This window comes from Gouania willdenowi, chromosome 3 (assembly GCF_900634775.1).
Source record: "Gouania willdenowi chromosome 3, fGouWil2.1, whole genome shotgun sequence".
Taxonomy (NCBI): Eukaryota; Metazoa; Chordata; class Actinopteri; order Blenniiformes; family Gobiesocidae; genus Gouania; species Gouania willdenowi.
The window spans coordinates 18,573,187-18,592,600 of record NC_041046.1 but is presented as its reverse complement, the minus strand read 5'-3'; the positions used below and the strand labels follow the sequence as shown (position 1 = coordinate 18,592,600).

At 37.6% G+C, this 19,414-nt stretch overlaps 1 protein-coding gene across 3 annotated transcripts in view; it reads left to right on the top strand.

Annotated features, from left to right (window-relative positions):
• The window catches only part of unc13c (unc-13 homolog C (C. elegans)), a 168,036-nt gene that overhangs the window by 17,696 nt on the left and 130,926 nt on the right, over positions 1-19,414 (top strand). For 2 of the 3 annotated variants that reach the window (XM_028475060.1, XM_028475041.1), the window contains exons 3-7: positions 9,246-9,268; positions 9,752-9,798; positions 11,538-11,616; positions 15,951-15,956; positions 17,033-17,104. In XM_028475060.1, the coding sequence (XP_028330861.1) occupies positions 9,246-9,268; positions 9,752-9,798; positions 11,538-11,616; positions 15,951-15,956; positions 17,033-17,104 (227 nt within the window). The remainder of the gene's footprint in view (positions 1-9,245; positions 9,269-9,751; positions 9,799-11,537; positions 11,617-15,950; positions 15,957-17,032; positions 17,105-19,414) is intronic. The other variant, XM_028475051.1, reaches the window with a different exon arrangement.

The window sequence follows — 19,414 nt, the reverse complement described above, 5'->3', positions numbered from 1 at the left end:
TAGTCACATACTGAGATTGTAAGAGAATCTCATTACTAAGGTAAACTGTTTGAGTGTACTTCTGTACTGTGATTATAACCCTAACCCTAACATAATCCAATAAACAAATACAACATGTGTACGTTCACTTTGAAAACAATAATCAATTATTCATTTTTTAGCAAAAATTCATTTTCCGGTAGTGCGCATGTGCGCATATACAATCTCAGTACGATACGCACTCAGTACATGACACCGGCTTCAAGCTAAAAGTCAAACATTCCCTTTTCAAAATAAAAGCATCTCTTTTTGTCCTCCATTAGATTTTTAACGCTTTTGTAAAGAAGTAAACCGGAAGTTTTGTCACTAGCACAACGGCTCTGAATATCTCTGAAATGTCGGCATGAAATGTGTATATGTGAGTTTTATGGATCAAATGACCACATGTTAATATTTTACTTGGTCACTTTCTCGCTTAAAATGGTTTCAGAACTTTCAAAGGTAAAGATCAATTAGGGCTGCTCGATTATAGAAAAAAATGAATCATGATAATTTTAGTCATAATTGAAATCACGATTATTTGTCAACCAAAAAATTATTTTTTTTTTGTACAAAAAAACATAAAATATATTCTTTAAACATAAATAAAATCCTTCAAACACTAAAATCAAGTATGTTCACTTTTGCACAAAACAAAACACTTCTTACACGAGATGTCTTTGCTCTAGATGGAAGCCATAGCAATGACACCAACATTGAGTGCTGAGACAGTTGATGATCTTCTGGATGAGTATAATAGAAACGTCTGTAATGTCATAGATGTGGTGGCTCCAATCAAAACTAAGAGAAAACCAAACACACAGAAAACACCTTGGAGGAGGACTGAGATAATGCAGAATTTGAAATCTGACTGTAGAAGAGCTGAGCGTAAATGGAGATCAAGAAAACTCCAAATTCATCTAGAACTGTACAAAATAAGTCTGCGAAAATTCAATGATGGCTTGTTCAAAGCAAGGCAGCAATACTTTTCTGAAATTATTGCCAAAAATGTCAACAACTCTCGCACGTTGTTTTCTGTAATTGAAAAGCTCACAACCCCCCCAGATCAGATAGCCCCTGAATTACTGTCAGCTGGAAAATGCAATGAATTTGCTGTATATTTCAATGAAAAAATACAATCAATAAGGTCAAACATCAGAACAAACCAGCAAAATCACAAAAAGCTTGAACAGCTTCAACCACTGAGGGATGAGTCAACTACAATGTTAGAGTTTATTACAGTGAACCCAAAAACAATAGAGGAGACTGTTCAGCAGCTGAATCCATCAACGTGTTGCCTTGACACAATACCCTCAAACTTCTTTAAAACTGTTGTAAAGTCAATTGTCACTGATTTGTGTCAGATTATTAACTGCTCATTCCAATCAGGCACCGTACCAAAATCCCTGAAAGTAGCTGCTGTGAAACCGCTGTTAAAAAAGAGAACACTGGATGCCTCTATACTGGCTAACTATAGACCAATCAGCAACCTTCCATTCATGGCCAAGATCATTGAGAAGGTGGTCTTCAACCAACTGAGTCAATTCTTAACATTCAACAAAATATTTGATAAATTTCAGTCAGGTTTTCGTTCTCATCACAGCACTGAAACTGCTCTTATCAAAGTGATCAATGACATAAGGTTGAACACTGATTCAGGAAAAGTATCTGTTCTCATTCTGTTGGATCTAAGTGCTGCATTTGACACTGTAGATCATACAATTTTGTTGCACAGATTGCAAACATGGGTTGGACTAAATGGAAAAGTAATGCAATGGTTTAAGTCATACTTGGAGGAGCGAAGCTATTTTGTAAGCATTGGAAACTTTGAATCTGACAGATTACCAATGTCCTGTGGGGTTCCTCAGGGATCTGTTCTTGGACCCCTTCTGTTTAACCTTTACATGCTTCCTTTAGGACAAATTTTACAGAACTGTAAGGTTGATTATCAGAGCTATGCAGATGACACACAACTATATCTATCACTGAACCCAGATGACCATGGTCCCATTGAGGTGTTGTGTGACTGTTTAGAAAAAGTAAACTGCTGGATGAGTGAAAACTTCCTTCAACTAAACCATGACAAGACGGAGGTGATTGTCTTTGGTAACAAGGAAAAGAGGACTGCTGTCAGCAATTATCTTGAGTCTCGATCTTTAAAAGCTAAAGACCAAGTCAAAAACCTTGGTGTTCTGATTGACTCAGATCTTACATTCAGCAGTCAGATCAAATCTATCACAAAAACAGCCTTCTACCACCTAAAGAACATCTCCAGAGTGAAAGGTTTAATGGCTCAGAAAGACCAGGAGAAACTGGTCCATGCTTTTATCTCCAGCAGACTGGACTATTGTAATGGTCTTCTGACAGGAATCCCCCAAAAGAGCATCAAACAGCTACAGCTGGTTCAGAACGCTGCAGCTCGGGTCTTAACCAGAACAAAGAGGTCAGAGCACATTACTCCAGTTTTAAAGTCTTTACACTGGCTCCCAGTCAGCCTCAGAATAGACTTTAAAGTTCTGCTGCTGGTGTATAAATCTGTGAATGGGTTTGGTCCAGAATACATCAGTGACATGTTAGTCAGGTATGAACCCAGCAGGTCTCTCAGATCTATGGACACAGATCAGATAGTGGAGCCCAGAGTTCACAGTAAACATGGTGATGCTGCTTTTAGTTGTTATGCTGCAAAGAAGTGGAACAAACTGCCAGCGGAGCTGAAGTCAGCATCCAATGTGAACATTTTTAAATCAAAGTTAAAGGCACTTTTTTTCTCTACTGCATATGATTGAGAGAGAGATTTTTTGTCATGTTGTTGATGTAATGATGATTTTACTGATGATTTTAATTGATTTTACTGATGTTCTTATTGATTTAAATGTTCTTATTGATTTTAAACAATTGAATGTTTTATCATGTAAAGCACATTGAGTTGCCTTGAGTATGAAATGCGCTATATAAATAAATTTGCCTTGCCTTGCCTTGCCTAGATCTTCATCATCAAACCCGAAGAGTTCTCATAGAATTTCACTTGCCACTTGTTTACAAGGCGTTTTTGCTGTGTTTCTCCTGCCATATTTCAAGACCACTAGCAACAACTTTCCTCGTGTTGGCCTGCAGGCTAGCTTTGGCTTTGAGAGGGGCGGAACGGATGGGAGGAGCTTGCATGTGCACGGATTAAACAACTCAAAGTTAGTATTAATGTGTGTGCCAAGCTTTATTATTTGTAGATGTCCGAATTAGTGGATTTGTTTTATTTAGCGAATGAAACATATGTTAATGAAATTAAATAAAACATAATCGTTTTGTTGTCTATGATGTTATTTTTGTAATTGGGTGTAATAATCGAAATTGTAATCAAATTTTGATTAATTGAGCAGCCCTAAAAATGGAGATATTTAGCCTCAATGCGGTTATTGTCATTGTAAGTTCAAAATGAACCTTGGGAAACTTGGAAGTATACATCACAGGGAATGGTCACCATACTAGTCATACTAGCCGTACTAATAGTATATAGTAGACAGTATTTACTCATTGATGTGTAGTCTATAGCATGGGTTCCCAACTCGTCTCACCCTGGGACCCACATTTTGCTTTGGTCATTAAATCGCGACCCACTTTTTTTTTTTTTTTAAGAATGTATTTTTGTTTAAGTAGCTGTTGAAAACACACATATATAGTGTTTTTTAAAAATCTACATATTTTCCTGTGCAACATGTATTTCACAGCATGCCTAACAAAACAAAAGTTTCTTTCAAAATAAAAGATAAGTCCGACATGAGAGACATTAAGTATTTATTTATTTTTTGCCAGCTGTCTGCGACCCACCCTGTACAGGTCCGCGACCCACTTTTGGGCCCCGACCCACCAGTTGAGAATCACTGGTCTATAGTACAATAGTATGCAATTTTGAACACAGCCACAAACTCCAAAACGTGCGCTTTATTATTCAATATAAATATATACAAAGTGCCAACATTTGGTATAAAAACGTACTACTTTCATGTATCAGGCTTTAAACACTTCATGTTTGCGGTTCTCTGTAATCGGAGGGTTACCGGTTTGGTGACACTAGTCATCACTCTGTCCCTTAACCCTAACTCCTCGTGTTGTATGTCACTTTGGATAAAAGCATCAGCTTAATGAAATTGTAATTGCAATTGTAATTAATATTCATTTGCTTTTCATGAAACACACATCCTCTGTTTTTGATGAAACACACAAACACACTGTAGGTACAGAGACATGGCAGACAACCGGTAATAACAGAAAACACACACCTTTTGTCTTTGAATGACTCTGTTCAGCAGTGATTCACTTGTGGTGTAGCCTCAATGTTCCGCAAAATGTAAAAAAAATGGCGGTGTCGACAGAGAAATGAGCATCTGAGCAGACCAATCGTAGCCCTTGCGGGATCCGCATTGCTTCAATGGCGCTAGGGGTCTGCGTTGACGCAGAGGACCACGCGTAGCTACGACAGCAACATGAAACAGAAGCATGGTGATATTGGGTTAAGGAAATAGTGGTTAAACTGTGCTCCCATTGTGTTTTGATTTATTTTTGATAGTTATATCCATCAAGGAGGTAATGTTTTCACCATCGTTTAATTCTTTTTTTTGTTTGTCAGGATTACATCAGAAGTAATTACCAGATTTTGACAAAAGTTTAACCAAAGATAGACCTTATGCCATGGAAGATTCCATTACATTTGGAGGGGATCCAGATCAATATACTGATTGTTTAGATATGTTTGAAGAATCAAAAAATCCCTATCTCATCATTTGTGAAATTTCCATAATGAATATCTCGGTTTGTAATCGACTGATTTTTAAGAAATTTGACTGTTATGTCGTGTTGTTTCTGGACCAGATTAGAAATACTCATTTTATTATGATTTTTCAAAAAAAACAGGGGGTGCCCATACATTTGGACCTACTGTATTGGTAATTATGGGGATTGAGATTTCTTAAAAGCCTTTATAGAATGTCTGATCATGGTACCATGATCAGGATTAATGATCCAGATACAGTAACTTATAATAATAATAATAATAAGAACAAGAATTTCTGTCAAAGAGGAGATTTGATGCAGAGGTTTGCGCTTTCTGAGTGCTCTTGGTAAAAATGTGATAGTCTTATGCTCAGGTCTTCTCAAAGTATAATCAATGTTTAAACAAGTTGTGCCAACTCAAGTCTTAAAGTCCCAAATCATTGAGTTTTGATAGACAATATCTTACTTCCATAAAATAATGCACTCAATTCTAAGATGGCACATTTACATTTCTGCTGATTGCATGAAACACTTTTGTCCCCCTAGCATCTGTAGATATATGTGAGGCTCAGGTTGAGTTTAGTCATGGGGAAAAATGCAAATATTTCCAGCTTTTTAGTGTTTAGCCATCTGTACCGTATACTATAATGTATATCCCCACTGCTAGCAAGAAGGTTCCATCTGTTCCAGCCTTCTGAGTTTGCTTGTTATTGGCTGGACTTTTGCCGAGTAGCCTACGTTGATTATGGTTTTCGCTAAATAACAAACATGTTTGAAATCTGGATTTCTGAATTAACTGTCCATTGTATGATCTTGTAAGAGATTAACTAGATCCATTGTAACTAGGCCTCACCATGTTAAGCATATAAGATGGATGAGTGGATTGTTGCTATATATAAATATATACACACACACATATGTTATGCTATAACAAAACAATTGCAATATGACACTGCAATACACACAAGCAATTGCTACACATGGTGTTCACTCTTTGGTCAATGCCTGTGTGTTATTGGCAGACCACACTGTACTGTTAGGCAATGTGTACTGATCGTGTTTCAGTTATCAGTCACACACCTGTTCCTGACTTGTTTTTTTAAATTACATTTGCCATTTAAAGAAATAAAAACACAGCAGAACTAAAAATCCATGAAAACTTGTTGACCATTGCCAAAAAAGCTGTGATCACAAGTCCCAAAAAAGCTTTGTATTAAGTCAATAATTTTAATTCATGTAGTGCCAAGAAAAAAATAGCAACTGCTAAAGACCTTGCAGTCTTGCAATAAACCGGTGAGAAACCCAACAAGTCAATTCCCATGTGTGCAGTGGAGAGGAAAATCTTTTTTTAACCTCCAGAAACCTTGGAGTGAGCCAGAATTGAATGTGAGCGCCCATCTCCTATGAGTGGATGGAGTGAGTCGAGAGCAGACATAGGAAAGGATAGCGCCTAGAAACCACACATTGTGTGATTTAACTTTTTCAGATGCATGCTAGAGAACTTAGTGGTATAACCTATAAGTTGTTTTTCTTTCGGCTAATGAGTTTTCAAGTCTACGAGTAAATCTGAGACATTAAACATAAACAACAAGTACATGCCAACCTCTGGTAGCATCTCCAGCAATCAAGTGTTTGTCGTAACTCTCTTTTCTCTTTTGAGAATAAGTAAAAGTTAGGAAAGCCACCAGAGGTTTAACCATCTATCCATCCATCCATTTTCTGACCCGCTTGTTCCTGTTTTTCAGGGTCGCAGGGGTCTGCTGGTGCCTATCTCCGGCTCACACTGGGTGTTAGGCAGGGGAGGTTTAACTAATAGTACATTATTTTATGAAATGCAATCTCTTGCCAGACTTAAATTGTTAATTTTTTTTGAGCATCATCAAAGTGTTTAGGGAAAATCCAAATGCCAGTCCTAATGTTGAACTGTGACCTACATTTACTGACTCTACTAAATGAAATATACTTAGTTATATAGAGCTATTGAATAATTTGTCATACTTATTGGTAAGCTGACCACTCATGAATGATCAGCACAGTTCTATCTATTCTTTGGGAATTGCAAATGAAGAAAATGAACTTTTGAACAAAGTATGATGTGTAGCTTTAGATATTTTCTTTCATCTTGCCAGGCTATATCTCAAGTGATTTCATCAGTCTTGCCGTAATCAGGCCTTTTAGTGGCTATTGACATTGAACTCAGTTGTCCAAAATATGTGGTTGAATCAATCTTTGTCAAGTTTTTATAAGAAACAAATCAATGTAGCAAGCTCTTTCGGTGCCCCATTCTGTGTGTAACCTAATTTGGCTGTGGACCCATTTGGTCAATGGTCAGGCCCCAAAGCAGTTGTCTGACAGCAGGGGCACCAGCCCAAATCTACTGATTGTGTGTGTTTGTTACTGTGAGCACATTTTTAACAAAGGCAACCTGGAAGAGGCAGGAAGTAAATAATCATGATAAAGTAGATTAATGCACATTTTAAATTAAGACAAAAATGTGTGTTTTTAACTGTTACTAATACTTGTAGCATAAATACGTTTTTATCTATTAATCAAGATCATTGTTGCATCTACAAATAAAAAAAATGGTCTATATATTCTGTATTAAGTTAGTTAACATGTGTGAATGTGTCCAATTCTTAATGTTTGACTGCCTTAATTATCTTAGAGTTCAGTTTATTGGCCTGTTGTTATCATTGTACCATGTTTCTTTTTAAGAAAAAAAAAAAAGCTTTTCACTATTAGCAGGATACGGTGAATTAACTTGGTTGAACTTTTTAATTCTGGACTACAAGGAAAACAAGACGGGGTTTATTTAAATATGGATGAGTACAACTGCTTGCTAAATAACCGTCTTTTAAAAACAACTTAAGAAAAACCTTTACACCACATAACACAATATCATCGTTGAAATAAAAGCATTTTCAATTTCAGCCCATCCATAAACGCACTCATTATGAAAAGATCTTCTCTGGTAGTGAACACTAATAGCGTTAGAAAGCACTTTGGATAAAGGCATCCGTTGTACTGTGCTCTCAGTCAACAAGCACGATTGTTACTTTAATGATCATCAATTATTATTTTTCATTTCAACGAGTGGTGACGTTGGAGTGGACAGAGAACAAATCTAAGTGAAAGAGACACAGGTTAGATTAAAGCACATTTTAGCACCACACAAAGTGGAGTGCTATCCAACCGCTGCTGTACAGTATGAGTGATGCATTCACTTCATATGAACAACAAATGCTCTATTCTGTTGTTTCAACCAGAGTAGCAACTTGATCCATGTCTTGTGAACAGCTGTTTCCTCTTCGTAACACATTAGATCACAATTATGCAGCTATTTATCACTCATGGATCAATAGCACAGTAATTACACCTTCTGTTGTGTTCAGTCACATGGCTTACTCTCTTGCACTCAAAACAACATGATACGAAATGGTTGTGCTTTAACCTGTTAACCAAGATCATTTCTTATCAGATAAAATGATAGTGTATGCCTCATAGATCAATGTCTAGAACATCTCCAAAAAATTGTCAACATCTTCATCCTTAATATTCAGTTTGTTGACATTTTCAAGCATTGCATTGTGGGATGTGGAGTCTTGTAGCCGGATGCCTCAAAGTGTTTTTACTTCATTCTTACTGTGATTTCAGTTTTTTTCTTCGCCAGACAAGGAATACAGTAATTCTCTTTAGGGCAGATGCCGATAACGATTTTTTTTCCATCAGTCCTAGCCGGGGACCGATACGCACTGCCGATTTTCTTGAGCTGAAATTGGGAGCCGATACTACTTTTGCTCCCTCAATTTACGTCATAAAAATGTTGAGTCTCTCAGTTTTTTTAATGGAACATTTATTGAAATTAACAAAGGAACAACAACAAGTAAAAAAATTGAACAAAATATTAAAAACAGGTGACGTAGAACAAGAAAAATTAAATAATATTTCTGCTCTCTGTAAATGATGCGGATCGGGAAACGCAGCAGCCCGCATCGGCCAATGCCGATACACGTAAAAAGCACAAAAATCGGCCGATAATATCGGTCTGTCACTAATTCTTTTGACATCATTGTTGTGTTTTCTAGTTTTTTCCCAGTTTTTCTGTGATATCACAATGTGAATAAAAACACTTCTATACACCATCTCTGCAACTGCCTATCCCACAATGCAATGCGCAAAAATGTCAACAAATGTAACTTTCAAGCTGCCTTTTTAACCTCTTTCCTTTCTTTTTGGAGTAAATCTTGTTCGATCCAATGATCAATGAGACCTACACTATTATTGTATTTATTAAAATAATGATAACGGGTAGCAGCGTTAAAATATTTCCCTTGTCACCATTGGTCTGAGCTTACACTTTTGATTAATTTGAAAATATACAGTAACACTGCTCTAAGTAACAGTATTTGTGTCATAAGATTAATTCTAACTGCTCATTTTCATGTTTTTCTTTTGTCTTTCAGACATCAGTGCTTTGGATACTCAGGTTTTAAGTCAATGTTTTTTACAGTTGGGCACTTGTGATCTCATGTGTATGCACGTGTGTTCTGGTGCTGTGTGATATATATCTATATATATATATATATTTTTTTTTTTTTTTTGTGTATGTAAAATGGTCTTAAATTAGATATTTGGTCAGTGAGGAGGGAGCGTTACACAACAGGCAAATCTGCCCTGAAGCTGGGAGAGCGGCAGAACTGTTAGTCTTGAATCCACAAATTACATTGATGTGGAATAATTTGTTTTTTGCCTGTGGTGCTTTTCTCCCTCCTTCCTGTGCTGTTTCCCTATCTCTCATATCGTTTGTTGTCCTGAAATGACCCCAAATAGAACTCAGATATTATTACCTTAGTGTCTTAAACTGATACTGTGTTCTTCTCACTGCATGTAGCTCTTGTTTGCTTTGTATACCTTTTCCGTTGGTTGCCTGTGTTTGTTGTTTGACGCTGTTGGTTTCCTCTCTCTGCAGCCTCGCAGTATTTTGGATCCCAAAGTGCTTGGTTTGCAGTCTGGAGGGTGAGTGGTGGCTCATTTTCCCATGTTATTGCTTCACAAATAAACAAAACGGGGCTGTTCTGTTGTTCAGTGTTGTCATGCTGTGACACATATTGGCAAAATGTTAAAAGCACACTGATTCACTAGCAGGGTTCACCACTTCATCTTTTTTATTTTATGTGGAAGCTCTTTTATATCACTGATGGATTTTTGTAGACAAGATCTTACTTTCAGGCCATGGATTTAACAAACCCTGTGGGATGAAACGGTTTATGATCATATTTAGCCTTAATTACCCTTACACATGCTGCGAAAGTGCAGCCATCTGTAACATACATTGCACATACTAGCAGCCAGGGCACCCTGGTCAAGGCAAAAGCCTGTGCAGCTTGTCAAATTGTGTATCTTTGGGTCAAATCACTGATGTCGCCAAGGGGGCTGACAGAAAAGCTTGAGGAGCTTTATCTGTGTGGAGGCACATTGAGGTCAATAGAAAGGCTTTGACTGACAGCTGAGGTGATGCTACTGAGAACCTCATGGGAAAAGAAGAACAGAGTGAGGAAGCATCAACATGTGCACATGGGAGTTAGTATATGGAGATAGCACGAGGAGTAAAGCTGAATTCTGAGTGACAGTAACTGCTCTTAAAGCATTATGTGAAAATGTTTTGCCATCATTTGAACAAAATTCCATAATCACCTTTGAGTATATTGTAATTCAAAGTGTTCTGAGTGGACAGTGGACCACTGGACCTTTACATTTAGGCTTTAGAGATCCAGGAGCGTGACGCTAGATTTCAGTCAATCAGAGATCTAATCCAGAGTGCTCAATCAGCTGTTTTGCACGTTACTTTTAGCTGCACGACTGAAGTCAAGCGTGTTCACGTACCAATACGATACGTTTCATATCAACTTTTCCCCACTACCTGTCAGTTCTCTTGAGGATAATTTTTCTGCGCACAACAGTTACACGGCAAGGCAAGTGGAAAAAGGAAGACCAACGTGGAGAAGCAACAGTCTAAAGGCACAAACATACTCAGATGGAGCGGACTCACAGAGGTTCCTTTGACTCGGTATGTGGGGTGGACTGCAAGCGGTCCACTTTCAGTCTGATCGCAGTCTCGCCCACATACCGAGTTAGAGTGATAACAGGTGAGATAAATTGCTTGTAAACCTAAGAGAGGAGTATCCATGGTGGAGAGTGATACGTGCATTCATGTCAAAGTCTCAGTCTAAAACAGCAGAAAACTCTCCAATAACACAAGATAAAGTCCCTACATTTGCCACTAGTCTCTATTGAGAAAAAAGTCGCCGGGGCACCACAGTTGTGCGCATTCACGAGGATACCGGTAATGGATGGTAGGTTTCGAAACAGGGAGGGAAAGGGGGGAGTGTGGTTCTTTCTATACAAGTCTCACTATTCTACATACTGCAGCTTTAACTTGCCCTTCTCTCAAGCGTAAAATAATGTGTTCGACTGCTTTTTGCTGCAAAAAAAGTGACTAGTCCTGTCCTGGTAAGCATCTGGAATCTATGCAGCCATAGAAGATCAAAATGAAGATGAGAGTAAAAGCATGAGGTTGTGAGGAATGTGAGGCATATGAGGTGAAGAGGAAAAGGTAAGTCAGGTTAAGAAGGAGCCATGATCCATAGCGTGGGCTGACTGTGTAAATCATGACTCCTCTTTTCATTGCTGTAATGTCTCCCCCAGCATAGCATTATTATGATATTAATACATCTTAAATCTGTCTGCTTTTACAGGGTTGGCAGTATTCTTTACGGTATTGACAGCATGCCAGATTTACGCCGCAAGAGGACAATGCCTCTTGTCCGAGACCTGGTGAGTCATCTACCTCAACAAGGTTTTGTGTGATATATGTCAAAACTATTGAAGACCCCGTGTTATACCACCATAGTAGATTGATGGCTGGGGTGAGTATGGATCTTAGGGGAAGGGAAAACATTTTCACTATTAAAGCTGACTGAACACATAGTGCTTTGGAAAAACAGTGTTTATATACATATAAAGTTCTAGTATAATTTAGAATAAGTTCTAGATCAAGGGTTCTCAACATTGGGGTTGCAAGACACTGGGAGGGGGTCTCCAGATGCCTTCAAAAAAACTAAGAATATTTTTTATCACATTTTTGCTTATTCTTTTACATTTTTTACACCAAACTTGTCATATTTTAACTCATTTTTTATACTTTTTTCATGCCATATTTTTGCTACATTACTTTCATTTCTGCCACTTTCAAGACATTGTCAGCGCTTATAAACCCTTTGGACCACTTTTTCCACCTCACTTTTAACCACTCTTTTTTGCTTTTCCAAATTAACCATATTCACGATTTGTCATGCCCATTATTTGCCAGTTTAAACTAATTGTTCCTACTTTTCGTCCCACTCTTGCCACTTTTAAGCCAACATTGAACCCTTTTTACCACTTTTTTTCTGTCTGTTTTAGGCCACTATAATCAGCAACTTTTAGCCAATTTCTGTGGTTTTTAAAATGCCATTTCACCACCTTTTCCACAATTTTTGGCCATTTTTCTGATTTAAACAAGGATTTACATTTTTAAGATGACTATATATATGGGCCAAATCATACTAAACTTCCTGGATAACAGAACATTATTCAGATAAATAAATTATCACAGATTCCTAGAACAATGGACCATAATTTTGCTGACTTTATGGATGGGCCCCAAAAAGCTCTCCCCTTTATCCCCCCTTATAGTTGGTCCTGTTTCCACATGACTGTTCTTCTATGTTCATGTCTGTGTTCAACCACCTTCAGGTACAGTGGGGGGTCCCCTTTCTCTGGAACCCTTATTTTGGGGGCCACGGGCTAAGAAGGTTGAGAATCACTGTTCTAGATCATCACTACAACCTGCAAGATTAAATTCAATATAATGTATGCCACGGAAATCGTCTATAATGAAATCTGGCTATTAAGATGTGACTTTGTGATTACTTGATTAATTAGTCAATGAGCTGTTTATGATGCTGCAACACAGTGATGTGCCAGCTTTTGTTTTTATTGCAACATAATGTGTCATAACATATCCCACAGTGCAGTGCAGTCCAGTTTAGCGCTGTAGCACATGGCTAGTCTTTTTGTCAGATGACAGTCTGCTGTGATGCCAGTAGTATTCATGTGTGTTCATAACTGTCTGTCTACGATGTGCTGCACAGATTGTCTGTTCCGTGTTTGTCCGTATCTCATTTTCATTTGTTTGATCTTAAATTGTTAAACCTATTAAATTACTGTAATAACTTTATTAAGACAATCCATTAAAAGCGCTTTTGTTTGTTATGTTTATTTGATGGAAATACTGATTGATTGAATAATGCAGCTTGATATTATAAACATAGATGCTGATGAATGTTTAATTCAACGTGAACAACATGAAGTGATGCTGTATTTGTTCATATCTCTTATGAATTAATAACCAACAATGTCTTGGTAAGTATGGGTTGTCGTTTTTTTATTAAATTTATTCATTTATTTTAAGAAATATTTTTGGATTCTGCGTGTATATTTGCCATTCCTACATAGACCCATAACAGCTATGGGTGATATTTTTCAGTGAGTTGTCAGATTTCAGCCTCGCCGAATGCTCACAGTGGAGCCAATTTCTCCTATTTTGTCGTCCGGCAGGGGTGAAATAATTTGTTTTGAACTTGAAATGTTGACAACTCAGCCCAAAAATATATCCAAGAGACTTCATTGACTTCTGATTTAATTGTGTGAGGCTTTTAAATCATGTAAAAGTGACACTGAGCAAGCCTTTTACACGTGGGATGAAGTCAGTAGTCGGCTAACGTTTCGGATCCCTTTCATGCCTCTCCTTTGTCAATGTCCCCCATTTGCTGTGCGATTGCTTCAGGGCAGCAGCAGCGTTCTATTGAACCGGGCAGCATGGGTTCCCCCATATTACAATGGGATGCAAAAAAAAAAAAAAAGAGTGGAACAAACAACAAGTAAAAAAGTTATAAATTGATTTACTACTCTATGCCATAGCTGGATAGATAACATCTGAAAACTAGGATACTTATTGTAATGCCTGCAGCAACCTCAGCAGTGCTGGTGCATGTTGATAAACTTACATCAACACTCACAGTTCATGTAGAGGTCGCATTCCCTCCGACATTCTCCATGGCCTCCATGGATCTTTACCAAAGCTGGGATGTTGAGACTTATGGATGGTGGTAAAGACCCATCCAATATTGTCGGATGTCCATGTCTGCTATTCTTTGTTATGTAATCGTATATGGGATATTTGTTTATCAATCTCAGCTCACCCAGAATAAGTACAGGGTTCTCGCCAGCGCTCTTGAGCGTAGGGGCCCCCGACGTTGCAATTTTCTTCCCCTATGGAGCAATGGCGCCCCCTACACTCAGTTTTCAGCAATGTAGGGGGGATTTTCAGTTGTTTTTTTTCCTTTTTTAATTGGTACCGTCGTAATCATTGTTGCTCACTTGGACACAAAAGGGATTTCCAGGGGTCAACAGGTGGTTTTAATTCTCTTTTTAATCTGCATAACCCAGAAACACATACATCAGCTGCGCCGTCTATTTAATACAGGCGATTTGCTTGAACGCTCCCATCTTTAGCTGAGGACCCCAAGGACCCCTGCAGCCACTTAGCTGCCCTCGATGTTGCCTGTGTGCACCGTCCAATATGAACAGTGCTTCAACCAGACGTATTGTGTCGCGTACATGAAGCTGCTCGTCATGTTTATAACTTGTAACGGATCATTCTACATGCACACACGGATGTGAATACCGTCGGGTTGAAACACGTTCGGGCTTAAAGAGAGATTGGCTTCATTCTGGTCAGACAGGTTCAGGCCGTGTTCCCTCAGGCAGGGTCTTCTTTTTTCGGCCCGATTAAAGCTCTGCTGTGTGCATCCTCCACGTGTGATTGTGTGTGTGTGCGTGCGTCCTCCACGTGTGATTGTGTGTGTGTGCGTGCGTCCTCCACGTGTGATTGTGTGTGTGTGTGTGCGTCCTCCACGTGTGATTGTGTGTGTGCGTGCGTCCTCCACGTGTGAGTGTGTGCACACTCAGTCTCCGTGTGTTCCATTACGGCAGGTCCCACATTATACCTCATTTAAATTTGAAAAGCGCGTCTTTGAATCACTGCTTTGAATAAAATGTTATTTCTTGTCTATACAGTGTGCGTGAGTATTTATTATTGGAGGACATATATATATATATATATATATATATATATATATATATATATATATATATACACACACCAAGCATAAGTAACTCTCTAACTACTACATTCATCATCACCTTCACCAATTCAACAAATAACTTTTAGCTTTAAAGTAAAGCTGGAACAAAGATATAAAAAAAAAAAACACAAAAAAACCCAACTTTAGCTTTACTTCACAGAATTTGGCCCTCTGAGAGTTATACATTTCAAAGTTTTCCACACCGGTTGTGCTCACTCGCGGGTTGCGCAATCCCCCTATGCTGTGAAAAATTCCTGGTGAGAACCCTGAAGTACTGTATATATTTATATTGCTGTTTTTTCTTCTACTTGTGTGTGTGCGTGTGTGTGTGTATGTGTTCTCTGTTCTGTGTCAATGAGGATGTCTCTTGATGTGTTTTTTTAGTTTGTTTTAAAATTGTTTGTGACTGTCTGGGCAAATATGTGTGCGTACATGTGTCGTTGTTCAAGTGTGTCTGAGTTTGAGTCGTTGTGCAGTACACTTGGTTTCACTCATTTGTGTATTTGTGTGTGTGTGTGTGCGTGTGTGTGTGTGTGTGTGTGTGTCTTGTGTTTCTTTATTTGTGTGAAACTAATGTGCAGAGCAGACAGCAGAAAAATATGATCAAAGCTTCATCCAACAGAGAACTGAATCTAAATGCCAAGCATGACTGCAGTTTAATGACTTCCAATGCATGAGTGGATAAAGAACCAAGCCACAGCTGTATAATCTCACTTGATGAACAGTTGCATATTTCTAGAGCTTTATGGCTGAATCCAGCAGTCCTGCATGGCAGTTGAGACACCTATCTATGCGCTTAGTGTGGATAATAAATTAACTACCTCTGCTGTTTGTGCTCTCGGTGTTTACCCTCTCGCTCCTTCTCTAATTCACTTCCTGTCTTTCTTTTATTTTCGACTCATGGCCTCCTGGAAATAACAGGCTCTGGTAAGGTCACTCTCTGTTTGCCCTTGTGTATGAGTTGACTTTGAGTTTTGAACTATTGATTTTGAACTTAGCTCAGACTTGTCTGAAATTAATAAGACATTCAGCCTCAGTCATAAACATCAGTAGAAAACAAAATTGTGTACCCTTTGTTCTGTGGTTATTTTGTTTTAAAACCAAATCAAAGTAAGAAATACATAGTGTGGTTATTTTGTTTTACTGACTTAAAACCAAAACAGAAATACAGAAAAATGAAAAACCAGACAGGCAGTGTTTTTCTGTATTAAAATTAAATTTTTTACGGGAAAACTAGAACGAGAGCTTAATGATTTAAGCTCACCACACAGAGAGGACCCACAGATGGGGGTGGACTTTTACATTTGGACAAAAAAGGAGCAATACATAAATAAGGCAAGAAAAAAAAAAAAATATTTCACGTAAATCATGCACATATGTGATTAAAGGAACCAGAGGTGGTGTAATGAATCTACTGGTTCACCTCGTTTCTTGGGATCAACTTCCGTGTGTTTTGACGGCTGCCGTTAGTGGCTAGTGGTATTATAACGTGCAAAATAAATATTTTTACTGCCCTCAAAAAAGCTTTGTAATTGATTTTGCAAAAGTGTCAAATCATAGAATTCCGCACATTTATTGTTCCTCACACCTGCCTCACAGTCCATAGTCAGTCACCAGTTTATTTGGATACTATTTGGACCGTGACGCCACAAAACAAAACATTAACGTGAGCAGCTTTTTACGAGCTGAAACATCCACAGACCACAAGAAAACATGAGCAGAACCAGAAAACTGCTGACATAAATCTTAAACAGTCCAATTGTGCCCGAAGACCTGATGCAGCGGACCTCAGTTCTCTAATTTTCCCATAAATATCCAAATGTCTCATAAACAGAACAACACTGCTTATCTGGTTTTGGTTGTAAGTCAGTAAAACAAAAATAACCACATTGTTTATTTGTTATTTTGATTTGTTTTTAAAAAGCAATAACCACTGGGTACACAGATTTAAACACTTTACAAATGCCAATAAACATGCTTCTGTTTCGCTGCTTATTCCTTAGACTCTCACTGCTCGAAAGGCAGGCATCTCATTTGCTCTGGTGAACCGGTCCACGCTGAATAATGAGGAGCTGGTGAGTATTTAAAAAACTGTTTGATTGTTGTGACTTTTTTTTAGAATTTATTATTTACTTACGGGGAAATTAAACAACTCAAACACCAGCTTTACCTTTTACTTAATTTGCTCAAGTACTCGAAATGCTTTATGGTTTTCAGCAGCTGTTCGACAAAGAGGTAAAACATTAAAGGCTCAGCTATCCTTTATTTATGTCTGAAAACCAATGTGTTTATTTCAAAGCAGTCTTTTTTGCCACTGCCTTCATCTTTGTATACTTTAACATGGAGGCTACGAGGTAGAGATAATAATTATATCCATCGATCTTTATGTGAGTAGCACTTTTCATACATGTAAAAAATGCAACACAAAATTCCTTACATAATGAAAACAAGAGGAACAAACAGAACAAAATGCACACACACACACACACACACACGCACACACGCCTATTTTAGTGATAATATTAACAATAGAAGTACGATATAATGATAGTACTTTTTAGGAAATATAAAAAATAAGAGGCCACGAAAGGTTCCATCTTTGTTTCTATTTACTTATAAACTGCTTTGTTTGGTTCGTATTGGTACACTTTCTGAATACATACAGGTATATGGAAGAAATGTGTGTTCGTGGTTGGGTATAAAAAGCACTGAAAGTTATAGGTGTCCCGATGTTCCAATATTGTTTTCAGTCTGATATGAGGAAAAAAAATCATTGAATTATGAGATAACTTATAATAGGAGAAGATTAACTTTATTGTCCCCGGGGTAAACAGTAAACAAACTAGTTCTAAAATGTCTAATATAAGCGCTCCAATGTATTGTAGAATGTAAATTGTAGAATATGCTAATGTTTCAGTTAAACTAGTTGTTAGTTTTACTTTAAAAATGTAAATTTAGTTTGTATTGGATTTATTGATGATTATTTTCAAGGGTGTTCTAATTTATTTTTTATTTATTTTATTCAATTGTAGAATATTCTTATGTTTAAGATTAAATATGAATATAATTTATATTAATCAATGGGTCACTTTTTCTCATACCTGCCGTTGCTGATTATTGTTCTCTGTTTGAGTAATATCACCATTTTTAACATCCACACTACAAAAAAAGAAATGGAGGTACAGTATGTATGATTTTTGCTGATATCGTGTCAGATTGATATCAGTTTCGGCCAGGGTTGGGGTGAATTACAAATTTCTTGTTCCTTGTTCAATTACAACTCAATTACAATTACGTGACCTGCATTTCTTCCAATTAAAATTACAATGATTATGTACCCCCTGAAAGTAAATTATAACTACATTCTGATTTACAAAAGTTAAATTACATATAATCACAATTACTGATAGTTAGCTTTCTGTTATCTTATGATAATGGGTTAGTTTTGACCCATGTCTTAAATCAACTGTAAAATACACAAAAAAAATAGTTTTTCATCTCTGGGTTACCTTGTTAGGTTTCCTTTACCATAAAAAATATTTTTAATAATGTTTTTATTGTGCGCATCTGAGACTTTTTTCTGTCAGTATACCCCCGAAAATGGTAAAATTATCCTCAAGTTAACTGACAGGTAGTGGGGAAAGTTGATATGAAACACATTTTAATAATTAAGTACATATATGTAAGCCATGGAACTGTGGCGTGGTTCCACAGGTTTGCATTTAAATTGTAATGGACAGTTCTTATAGGATTTCCATGTCAATTACAATTACAAAGTCAATTATCTGAACTCATTTACAATTCGAATACAATTACAACAGTAACAGATTTTTAAAAGTCAGTGAGTATTAGACACAACCTCGGCGGCGTGTGGGGGGGGCCAAAGGGTGATGACAATTTGTTTTTGTTTCAGGCTAACACTTTAGTAGCCCTGAGTCTTTGGTCTCAGTAAATCCAATAGAGTGCGATCAAACAGCAATTGGCTGAGATATCCTCTCCATCTTCTCCAAGATCGATTCGATTTCACGCAAACGCTCCAGAGTATCCTCCTGCTTACTTTGAGTTAGTTTATCATGAGATTCTGATGACTGGCAGCCTTCCCAAAACAGCTGCCAACATACTACAGACTTTATGATAGGTCAGAAAGCTGCCAGCTCCAATCAACAGCATTCTTACTATCATGATTCCAATCATGTATATATCCTCCACATCCTCCACGAGGAGTAAAGCCAGGCACACGACCTTCCATCAGTCCCAGGAATCCATCATGTATCCGGCTGAAAACGTTCCGTTCGGACACGCAGGCTCACCTCGGCCTGATCTTCTCATTGAGAAAATTTGATCAATAGCATTTAGTGACCAGCTGACCAATTCATAATATCTGA